Source organism: Caretta caretta, chromosome 1 (genome assembly GCF_965140235.1).
Source record: "Caretta caretta isolate rCarCar2 chromosome 1, rCarCar1.hap1, whole genome shotgun sequence".
Lineage (NCBI taxonomy): Eukaryota > Metazoa > Chordata > Testudines > Cheloniidae > Caretta > Caretta caretta.
Window position 1 is genome coordinate 215,301,902 of NC_134206.1, and position 11,854 is coordinate 215,313,755.

At 47.7% G+C, this 11,854-nt stretch overlaps 1 protein-coding gene across 1 annotated transcript in view; it reads right to left on the reverse strand.

Moving 5' to 3' along the window:
• Window positions 1–11,524, reverse strand: part of LOC125623141 (uncharacterized) — a 107,097-nt gene extending 95,573 nt beyond the window's left edge. Inside the window, exons 1-3 of the mRNA XM_048822009.2 lie at window positions 10,864–11,524; window positions 8,363–8,440; window positions 4,716–4,879 (exon numbers count right to left, since the gene is read on the reverse strand). Of these exons, the coding sequence (XP_048677966.2) occupies window positions 4,716–4,879; window positions 8,363–8,440; window positions 10,864–11,191 (570 nt within the window). The 5' untranslated portion in view covers window positions 11,192–11,524. The remainder of the gene's footprint in view (window positions 1–4,715; window positions 4,880–8,362; window positions 8,441–10,863) is intronic.
• Between the last annotated feature and the right edge of the window lie 330 nt (window positions 11,525–11,854).

An 11,854-nucleotide genomic window follows, 5' to 3' on the forward strand; every position in this document is an offset into this window, starting at 1 on the left:
AGGGAGGTGGTGGAATCTCCATCCTTAGAGATTTTTAAGGCCCGGCTTGACAAAGCCCTGCCTGGGATGATTTAGATGGGGTTGGTCCTGCTTTGAGCAGAGGGTTGGACTAGATGACCTCCTGAGGTCTCTTCCAACCCTAATATTCTATGATTCTATGACAGGAGCCCTAGTCTATGGAGGGCCCCAATCCTTAGGGGAGGATGGGAAGGACTTGGCTATTAAGACCTCATAAGATTGTGTGCTTGTTCTGACCTGAAGCTTTGATAAGCTTGTAACCACAAAGAAACTTCTAGAGTGGGGTGATGCCTGGTAAGCTTATTAGCATGCATGGAGGTTCTTTCACTGTTTTTAATGTTCTCCCTGTCATGCTTTTTACCTTAAGAGTAAAGTTGGCTTGCTTAGAAAGAGCTGTGTGGTAACTTGTATCTATAGTAATCACTCTGTTATCGGTCTCTGAAGAGAATGCAAGCAGGTCTGGTCAGACAGACTATCTGTGCTGGGAGATACACAGTGAAGGCAGGGAACTGTACAGCCTGGAAATACCCCAGTCAGAAGGGAGTGAGACACGGGGTCTCCACGAAGGAAAGCAACAGCTGGGCAGCTGGAAGCCAAAAGTGGGTGCCGTTGCTGAATTGCTGAGGGGAAATACAGGTGCAGTTACCCTGAACTTTAACAGATGTGCTTCCTACCAAAAGCTAATCGCCAACTAATGGTATGAAGAAGAAACTTTCACTGTGGGCACATTTATGTAACTGCCTTCTCCAGGGTTTCTTATACTTTCTTCTGATGCAGCTAGTATAATGGATGAGATGGATCACTGTTCTGACCCAGTGTAGCAATTACTATGTTCCTTTTTTTTTTTTTTTTTTTTATAGACTAGCTGTGATCAGTTTATAGGTATAGAGCACTGGTTCTCAACCTTTCCAGACTACTGTACTCCTTTCAGGAGTCTGATTTGTCTTGCATATCCCAAGTTTCACCTCACTTAAAAACTACTTGCTTCCAATATCAGACATAAAAATACAAAGGTGTCACAGCACATTATTACTGAAAAATTGCTTACTTTCTCATTTTGTCTAGATGAAATTTTTGTTTGCACTAACTTCGCTCGTGCTTTTTATGTAGCCTGTTGTAAAACTAGGTAAATATCTAGATGTGTTGATGTACCCCCTGGAAGATCTCTCCATTCCCCCAGGGATACATGTATCTCTGGTTGAGAACCACTGGTATAGAGCATTGTTACTGCTGAATTCCTTTCCAATACAAATAAATAAAATTAGATTAAAAAGCATAGACTACATTCATTCTTGATGTAAATTAGTGTAAATTGACTTCAGGACTGAATTATTTCCCTGTCACTATGTTATCACCAATAAAATCAGTAAATCAGATAAAACTCTGGCTTTCTGACCATATTCAGTGATTAAAGTAGGACAGAAAGCTCAAATATCAGTCTATCACAGAGGTGGGCAACCTTTTTGGCCCAAGGGCAACATCTGGGTGGGGAAATTGCTTGCAGGGCTGGGCAGGGGGTTGGGGGGCAGGGGCGGAGTGCGGGGAGTGGGAGGGGGTGCGGTGTGCAGGAAGAGGCTCAGGGCAAGGGGTTGGGACAGAGGAGGGGTGCAGGGTGTATGAGGGGCTCAGGGAAGGAGGTTAGGGTGCAGGAGGGGTGTGGAGTGCAGGAGGGGGCTCAGGTCAGGGGGTTGAGGTGCAGGAGGGGTGCGGGACGCAGAAGGGGGCTCAGGGCAGGGAGTTGGGGTGCAGGAGGGGTGCAGGATGCAGCAGGGGGCTCAAGGCAAGGAGTTAGGGTACAGGAGGTTCAGACTCCGGCCCGGTGCTGCTTACCTAGAGTGGCTTCGGGGTGGCAGCGGCGCGCATCAGGGCCAGGGCAGACTCCCTGCCTGCCCCGGCCCCGTGCTGCTCCACTCCGGGAAGTGGCAGGTATCGTATCCCTGCACGGCCCCTGGGAGTGGGGTGGAAGAGGGGCGCAGAGGGCTCCACGTGTTTCCCTCGCCTGTGGGTATCTCCCCCGAAGCTCCCATTGGCCGTGGTAATCCATTCCTGGCCAATGGGAGTTTTGGGGGAGGTACCCACAGGCAAGAGCAGCGTGCGGTGCTCTCTGCTCCCCCACCCCACGGGCTGCAGGGACGTGCTGTGGCCGCTTCCCAGAGCGGCACAGCGCCACGGGTGTGGCAATCCCATGGGCCGGATCCAAAGCCCTGAGGGGCTGGATCCAGCCCGCAGGCCGTAGTTTGCCCATCAGAAACCAAACTTTCCATAAGAGTACAGTATGTTACCTGTTCAGTATATTACTCAGAATACACAGGTTCAAGTTCTCATCTAATAATAAGTAATAATGCAGCAATGTCACTAGTGTTGATTAACCCAGTGTGGTTGGACAACAACAGGAAGGAATGAAGATATGTCCGTGCAAATGACAAAACAGTGAGTTAGAATCCAAGGAAGGCCAAAGTAGATCAGTCCCGATCTACACCAAGGGATGATCTACAGTCAAGGGATCTAGTCCCACCTTGGCATAGTTGGTGTGTATCTCTAATAGGGATGAAGACCAAAATGTTCAAATCTGGGTTATTTAAAATTAGGCAACTACATCCATATTTAGGCATTAAATAAAAGTGACCTGAAGATCCACTGCTCCCAGTGCGATAAGGAATTAGTTGCCTAATTTTAAGAACCCATGTTTAACACCTTGACCTAAGTGTGTGTCAAGGAGAACAGATGATACCTGGAGGCAAGGAACCACAAGAAACAGCAGTGTAATCATTGCACATCATTCACTGCTTTCCAGAGGGAGAAGGGAGAGATAGGAAGGGAGAAACAAAAGTTTACAGAATTTAGAGACTGGAGTGGTAAAGAACAGAGACCACAACTAGAGTACTCTCCTGATATTGTAGTCCATACCCATAGCTCTGCGAAAGCACCCCCTTTAATCTAAGGAAATTTTCTCCCACTAGTGCCTGCAATCCAAGGAATGAATTGGGCTCATTGTTTTAAGATTCTGATGGCTGTCTTACATTCTTTTAAGGTGGTCAGATACCACAGGTATGGCCATGATATAAATATATTGACAGAGGAGCAAAAACACCACTCCTGTTGCCAAAATTCTGTTAGAAGGAGGTGGGTTAAACTAATGAGGCATTATCACTCATCTGTCTGAGACCATGAAAGCCCCTCCACAGAAATATTATTCCTATGTTATTACATGGTTTCAGGGAGATGACTAGGTGTGGAAAGGATATTGAAGAACTGTCCTTCACAGCACTGTCCCCCTTCAAACTCATTTTGATTTCCCTACTGGCTATATCAATAAGATGGAATCCCACTCCATGGTATCAAACTTCTTCAGTAAGACGATTGACCTAGTGTATCTAGAGAAACCATGACAGCTAAGCCATTGAGGCCAAAGGTTGTGGGGCCAGGAAATTGTGTGGATGCAGTGACCTCCATCTTGGTGCCTGGCCTTCTCAGAATGGTCTCATATCTCCAGGTTTTCCTCATTAATCTTGGGACCTCTATGATGTTGGAAAACCATGTCTCCCACTTACTACATGGAAAGGAGTACTTGTGGCAACTTAGAGACTAACACATTTATTTGAGCATAAGCTTTTGTCAGCTACAGCTCAGTTCATCAGATGCATGCAGTAGAAAATACAGTAGAAAATACAGTACACAGAGAACATGAAACAATGGGTGTTACCATACACACTGTAACGAGAGTGATCAGGTAAGGTGTGCTATTACCAGCAGGAGAAAAAAACAAACAACCTTTTATAGTGATAATCAAGGTGGGCCATTCCTAGCAGTTGACAAGAACGTGTGAGGAACAGTGAGGGGAGGGGATAAACATGGGGAAATAGTTTTACTTTGTGTATTGACCCATCCACTCCCAGTCTTTATTCAAGCCTAAATTAATTGTATCCAGTTTGCAAATTAATTCCAATTCAGCAGTCTCTTGTTGGAGTCTGGTTTTGAAGTTTTTTGTTGAAGAATTGTGACCTGTAGGTCTCCTAACACGGCTGCTACTCTGAAACCTGTCATTACTACATGGAGAGGCAGTCTGTCTTCCCTCATCTGTACTTAAATTTGGTGGGAATTCTGCAGCCTCAAAGCCAAGGAGTCTTTCACATATGTGGACTCCGGGATTGTCTTCTAGGTGGGAAGCAGTTATCTAGTCTATAATTTGTCATTCTCAAGTAATAAAATTAATATGACTCATGATAGATGTTGTTTGTATGGGCCCAACCTTTTCTGGGGGTTTCTTTCTCCCCCATATTTAAAGGAAGACATCAGATTTGCAAGTAGATGATACTGGAAGGTGACCTCCATTTCACTGAACCGTGTTTTACAGGATCTGATTTCTTTACCACAGATCCATTCATCTCTGTGTCCTGTGAGCTTGGACATGCACTGGAGGGAGGAAGGGACAGGAAGAGTCAGGAGATTAATAATTTCACCTATAATTTGCAAGTTCAAATCCAGCCATCAGGGCAATGTGTGCATTGCTGCTGCCTCTGCTGGTGTTAAATAAAGGCCCTTGGTTTCCTGGACTGACAATCTGGCATCTTTCACTATCTGACTCACATAATTTTTTATTTTACAAAGATTTAAAAGGACAAATATTGAATGAGAAAGTGGGGACGTTACAGGAGCTAAGGGAAGAGACTAAATGAATTTTGTTTTTATTCCCTTACCATTTCTTGATGGTTTTCAATCACAGCAAGTGAAGCTTCATAAAGGGAACAGAAGCTCTGACTGGAGTCCCAGTCCTTCTCCTCCTCTGAGAGGTAATAACATTTCCTTTTGAAGTACAGCCAGTCCTCAGGGCATGGCTCAGAGGGCAGGGAGATGGGAGGTTCTTTATAGGAGAAAAGACATACAAATAAAAAGGGGAAAAATGTGTCATAGTTCTTTCTGATAAAATCTCCCAGTTCAGGTTCTCTGGGGCAGATTAATCCAGCCAAGTTTAGCCCTTCTGAAGCAAGATTCACAGTGAATGTCAGAGGAAAAAACAAACTAAATAAAGAATAATAATGCACCTAATCCTGCAAGCCCTTCTGCATGCAGAACTCCCATTGGTCTCAGCAGTTGAGGGAGCTCAACACCATGCAGGATTGTGCCCTCAGTGACATGCCCAGGATCTCAGTGACAGTCTCATCCTCCATGAGCACCAATGCACATCCTAGGTCACGAGCACCTTCATTACCGAAGGCACCAGAAGTTCTCTACCACTTGAGCTATACTTTAGCGGATAGTAGTAACAAGCTCTTATCTTCTTTTTGGGCCACTTCACTCACCTCATGTCAAAATAATTGGGCTTTATACATGTGAAGTACTGTGGAAAGGAGGAGGAGCTCGTGGGGAGTGAATATATGTCCCAGTCCCTGTGGCCAGAACCTCCTGCTGCTCCAGCTTCTCCTCACCATTTTTGTGTTGTGTTAGATCATTGGATCTGCACAATTGTCAGTCATGTAGCCATTCTCCCAGCCTGTCCCAAATACCACCTTCTGCATTGGCCCACGTAGGACTGGTGTGAAATCCCTTTCTGCAATGCACAGAGAATATAGAATCTGCTTCCATCTGCACAACCTCATCGGGGGCATAAATGGTGTCAGGGGCTTTGCACAAGGGATCCTCACCAGGGTGAAATTCACCCCATGGTGAATTATTATTTATGTCAGAGTAACTCCCAAAATATCTCACAGCACTGTACTGACATGTAGACAGATGTATTACTGACCCCAAAAGCTTATTAACCAATGGCAGCCATGAAAAAAGAGCTACAACAATAGATGGGAAAATTGGAGGATGGCCAGAGGAGGGTGTGATGAACTGGGGATTTTCCCTTGTTACATTGTATGTGTGAGTCTATGTGAGTTTTACTGTTTTGCATGAATACTGTGTGTGCCTCAGTTTCCGTATGCTGCACCAATGCCTAGGTGGTGGGAATAAGGGTGCGTGACTTTGGCTGAGACCCTCAGGGGGCAGGTGAGGCTGCTCCAGCTGCCTGTATGTAGGCGATGGTTGGTGCTCTTCATAACTTGAGACCCAGGAGGGGGATGCAACCAGGTGATGACTAGGTGATTTTGCCTGGGAAGCAGGACAAAGACAAGGAGAAGGAGCAACGGGGGTGCCTGAGGTCAGGTCGCTGGAAGCTGGCAGTCTGCTTGGGGGGACTGGAAGAGGGGGAGTCCAGGGCATCTGGCCCAGGACTTCCCAAGATGGACTTGGCTGGAAGTCACTGATTTCTGTGCTACCAAGCTCTGTTCTATGCTGTGTTCCTGTCGACTAATAAACCCTTTTGCTCTACATGCTGACTGCCGTGTTGGGGTGCAGGGCCCCCTGGCTTCCCCAAGAGCCCCATCCAGGTGGACTCACTGCGGGAAGCGCACGGTTTGGAAGGGGATGCTGAAAGCTCCAAGGTCAGATCCAGGAAGGTCGAAGCTGTGTAAGCTTCTTGCCCTGGTGACAGTATGCTCAGAGAAAGTAGGCATGCTACCCCAGAGTCCTGACTGGCTTTATACGGCATAGTTCCAGAGCATTGCCCTGGTGACTCCATGACAGAGGGTTGCAGAAAATAAGGTCATGTACACTTAAAATTTTACCAGCAGAGATACATCAGCTAGGAGTATGATTTTTACCAATATAGCTATGCCAGTAAAAGCCTTAGTGTAGATGCAGTTATATCAGTATGACAGTGCTTATGCCAGTATAGCTTATGCTGGGCAGGGAAACAGGCATTAACTATACTACTGTAAGTACTTTCATACTCATAGAACTTCGTCTACAGAGGGTTCACCTGGAGTTATGCACATCTTGTTACAAAATGTGTTTGACAACATGTATAAAACTCCCTTAACTCACTTAAATCCTCTTCCAGGGTAGAGTGCCCCTATATTCAAACTCCCAACCCCATCCTCACTCACCATTCAACCTCTCCATCCACCACCCTCTCTAAACATCCAACCATCCTCTGTCCTCATTCTACATGGCAACTCCTTGGCAGGTCATCCTGTGACCATTCCATACCTACTCCTAGCAGCCTGCTCCTTCACGAGTTCTCTTCCCCCCCCCCCCGGGCTATTGTGAAAGTTTTCAGTAACAAAACTTGATAAAGGAGAAAAAAAACCTTGATTATTAGGCAATACACTTGCCCTCTCCAATCCGGAGGCGGTACTTGCAGGAGCGGGCAGCACACGGAGACCTGCTGCCCCCCCTCCCCTCAGGGGGCATGCAGAAACGTGCCAGCAGCAGCCAGCCGCATTTGCTTGCGGGAGCGGTGTGGGGCCACGGCATGCAGGCAGCCTGCCTGAGCCCTGCTGCGCTGATGGCCGGGAGCCGCCTGTGGTAAGTGCCTCCCAGCTAAAGCCTGCACCTCGCACCCCCTCCTGTATCCCAACCCCTGCCTCAAGTCAGAACCCCGTCCTGCCCCCAAACTCCCTCCCAGACCCTGCACTCCCTCCTGTACCCCAATTCCCTGCTCCAGCCCAGAGCCCCCTCCTGCACCAAACTCCCTCCCAGAGCCCACACCCCTCACCATCTCCTGCACCCCAACACTCTGCACCAGCCCAGAGCTCACTCCTGCACCCAAACTACTTCCCAGACCCCGCACACCCTCCTTTACTATAGTAGGAATGTGCGGCCTGGTACAACTTACCAAAATTCGTGGAGTGGCCCCCCCGCAAAAATTATTGTCCACCCCGATCCAATGGCAGGTTGGTGTGGAGTAGGAAAATGGGATTCTTTCTGGTCTCCAATGAGTTAGGGGCTAGAGTTGGCTGAAAAAGGGGAATCCTTTTCTGGAAAAATTCTTTCCATTTTGAAAAAAGTTATGTCCTGAAGCTAAACTTATTTTCATCAGAAAATTTCTGACAGCTCCGTTAGGGTACACAGGGCTGCATTTCACCCTTAACAAATGTTTAACGAACAATACGAAAAAATAAAACATAGAAAAATAGCAAATGACCCCACAGAATGTTTGTGGGAAAGGGGCACAAAAGGTCGAGTTAAGAATAAAAAGGTAATTTTATTGCTAAATTCTCTGGATTTTATTAATGTGTGGGGGGGAATTAAACAGTTTTGGAATAGCAGACTTCATCATTTTTTAAGATTCTATATTGAAGTTATTCCGCCTCAATAGCAGCATCACATTGCTGTAAAGATGCCTGACATAATAAAATGAAATGTTGCCTCCATCAATGGGAGTTCTGGCTTTAGGCCCCAGCATTTCCAGTATTGTTGGATACAAGTATTATTGCATTTGACAACTGAAGTCCTAGAGCATGATAGTTAGATGAAATGTACAGTACTTCAAATGGCAAAAAATAATACAAATACTTACTCAGGAAAATTACCAGGACCAATACCAAAATCCCAACAGCAACAGTTCCAGCAATGAGTTTCTGGCCTGAGAAAAATCCTGAAAAGGTGAAGATCATTAAAGGCTTTAACATGTGTTTCAGGTTTAGGACTACTGGCTGGAGTTAGGCTGTGCACCACAGAGCCAGATAAAGGAGTCCTCAGACAACGCTGGGACAATTTCTAATCTCAGTTACACCAATGTAATCCTGAGCAACTCCACTGCAGTCAAAGAAGTGGTTGCTCCAGTTTTACATCAGTGTAACAGGGCTTTTCTACACACAGAATTACAGTATTCCTGATTAATGTCACATGTGGACACTCTTACTATTTGCACATGGATTATGTATGCTAAACATGAAGAAAGCACTTTTCTTATGGAATAATAGTGGCCACACATGGAGTAATTCAGGAACAGCTACTGTGCTTTAAATTCACACCCTATCTTAATCAGGGTCAATTTTCAAGCATACACAACTCCTGTGTGAGATCAGAATCTGCCCAGTTGTGTCTACCTAGCAAATCCACCCAACGCAGTCAACCAGTCAGCCACATGTACATACCTGTAATCATGTTATATTAATGAATGCAGCAAGATGGGATGTTAGATGGGGTGGGATCTGAGTTACTACAGAGAATTCTTTCCTGGGTGTCTGGCTGGTGAGTCTTGCCCACCTGCTCAGGGTTCAGCTGATTGCCATATTTGGGGTTGGGAAGGAATTTCCCCCCAGGGCAAATTGGCAGAGGTTTTTTTTTGCCTTCCTCTGCAGCATGGGGCACGGGTCACTTGCTGAAGGATTCTCTGCACTTTGAACTCTTTAAACCACGATTTGAGGACTTCAGTAGCTCAGACATAAGTTAGGGGTTTGTTACAGGAGTTGGTGGGTGAGATTCCGTAGCCTGCATTGTGCAGGAGGTCAGACTAAGACGATCAGAATGGTCCCTTCTGACTTTAAAGTCTATGATTCTAATACAAGATGAGGTACTTGAGTGGGGTTGGGGGGGTGTGGGGTTGGGGGGCATGGGGTGGGAGACAGAGAAGAGTTAGAATCTCATCTGAGAGGAGCAAAGGGATACAAAGGATACCAGGACAAACCAAGGACAGTAGTGACTTGGATTTAAAAGGGCATGTCTACTTGAAATCTAATCAATTTAGAATATATATGTTCGTTAAGAAGGAGCCTCAAGCTCTATACCTGCTCCTGAATACCCCTACCAATTGCTGTGGTTTTATAATCACATTTTTCTAGTTTCAAAAAGTTTTGTTTCACGCCTGTTGTTGTATGAAAGACCCACACAAACAACAGGGAAACAAATAAACAGCAATCACATTTCCCATAGATTTTGGGGCCAGTTTGAGAAGTGCAACTTTCATAGGGGGCAGCCCCAGACAGAGGCATTCAAAGCCACTAACCGCTTCTGACTTTTTGGCCTTCCTGTACAGGGACAGTAGAGAGTTTGACTCAGCACAAGACCCCAGACCAGCAAAGGTATTTCAGTGGGAGTCAGGCACCTAAATACCTTTCAGGATCTGGGCCAATATGCTAGCAAATAGAAAGTAAATGGATATTCTTTCTCTAATCTCTTTTAGTTACAATAATTTTTGATGTTATTTGTAGTTAGTAGGAAACATTTTCAAAGAGAAGTATGATTTTTAATTGGCAGTATCCTTTTAAATAAGCAATGGCTTTACGTTTTCCTAGTGCACCTGTGATAATCCCTGCGTAAAGAGGTATGCTTGAAAGGGTGTGAAAGAGTGAGGAATCTATTGTTTTGTTTTTCCACTTAAATAAAAACACATTCTCTTAATCACAGAATTTACAAGTGTATTAAGATGCACTTGGCTGACAAGATTTATACTTTGTTCCTGAAAAACAGACCCATAATATTGCACAGTTCAAATGGCAGAATTTGGGACAGGAGGCCTGGCTGCACATCTTGAAAGCGAATCAACTGTTGGGGTGAGGGGCCTCACCACTGGATTTTGTGAGAGAGAGAGAGAGCGAGCGTCCATTCCATTGTGTTGTGTCCTTCGCGTGCAACTAGCGCTTGCAGCAAACTCAGCCCCCACCCGCACCCGATCGGGGCATCTCGCTAGGACCGCGCAGAACTCAAATCTGGGACTTCGGCAGTCTTTCCCAACCTGGATGTGGCGCCCAACTTCCCCCGCGATGGAGGTGTTCAGCGTGGCCCCTTTCCGAGATGGATGTGGGGGGGGTTAATGTAATTAAACATTACAACCTCCTCCTGTAATATCGTCCCACCGCCAGCACGCTCCCTTTTCTCCCTCCCACACAATCCCCATTCTTTGGTCATCGTCCCCGAACACGACCTTTTCTCTTCTCTTCCCCCATCCAAAATCCCCCCACCCCCAAAGGTGGGCACCCTTCCCCCTCAAATGGTCTAGGCCCGTAACTGCAGCGGAGAGGAGTGGGGACAATTCAGATCGCACCAGCTCCAGTCTCCTGGAGTAAAAGCTCTTACCGGACACAGCTGCCTTCATCCGACTGAACGGCTCCCCGCACAGCTTCCAGGTCCAAAAAGTTGCATTAGTCGGTAACGAAGGGCTCCCGATGGCAGGAGTACACCGAGGACTCGGCTCTCCCGACCCGCGGCGAGGCTGGGGCTCACTGCCGGCGCCGGGTGCCCACCGAGTGCCCTGCGAGCTGCGATCTTCCGGGGTTCCCGGGGGTGCTGTGCTTGTTAGCGGCTCTCTCTCCTCTCGGCCCTCGGGCAGGGCCCCAGCGGCTCCTGACGCAGCCCGAGGAGGAATCCCCCCTTCTCCTTCCCTCTGGGCCCCGACAGGCTCCATCCCCGCTGGGACGCGGCCTCGGAGTGGTCGCGCTTCCGCAACGATCCGGTTCCCCCCTTTCACTTTCACTTTCGTGCCCGGGCGCCCGCAGGAAAGGCAGCGGCTCCCCCCCGTAGCACCCCCCTGCTCTGCCCTGGAGAGGCAAGCAGGGAACGGGAAGGGGTGGGGAACGGGGAGAACAGTGCCTCCAGGGGGCGACGAGGGCAGAGGGGTAAAGGGGAAGGGAGATGGGAATGACCTGGGAGTAGAGAAGAGGTTACAGGGTGGGCAGCACAGAGAAAGGAGGGGATGCCATGGGCAAACAGCAGGAAGTGGTACGGAGAAGAAGGGGTGGCCTGGGACAGAGGGGAGAAGGTGAAGAGATGGCACAGAAAGGAGCCTAGGCATAGTTTGACGGCTATATTTGGGGGGGGGGGGCAAAGCACTGAAGCCATTCTCCCCCCACCTGCAGTGGTCCCGGGGCTGCTGGTGCCAGGGTCGGGGGAATGGGTTGGGATGGCTTAATGGGGCATCCCCAGCTACTGCTGTCTGCTGTGGCAGCCTGAGCAAGGGAGCTGTGGCCACTCTGGCAGCAGCTGCTGCCCCATTGTGCCTGCTCTGGTGCCCCTCTGTGCTGCTGCAGCGCGCTCCCTGCTGGGGCTGCTGCTGGGAGGACAATACATG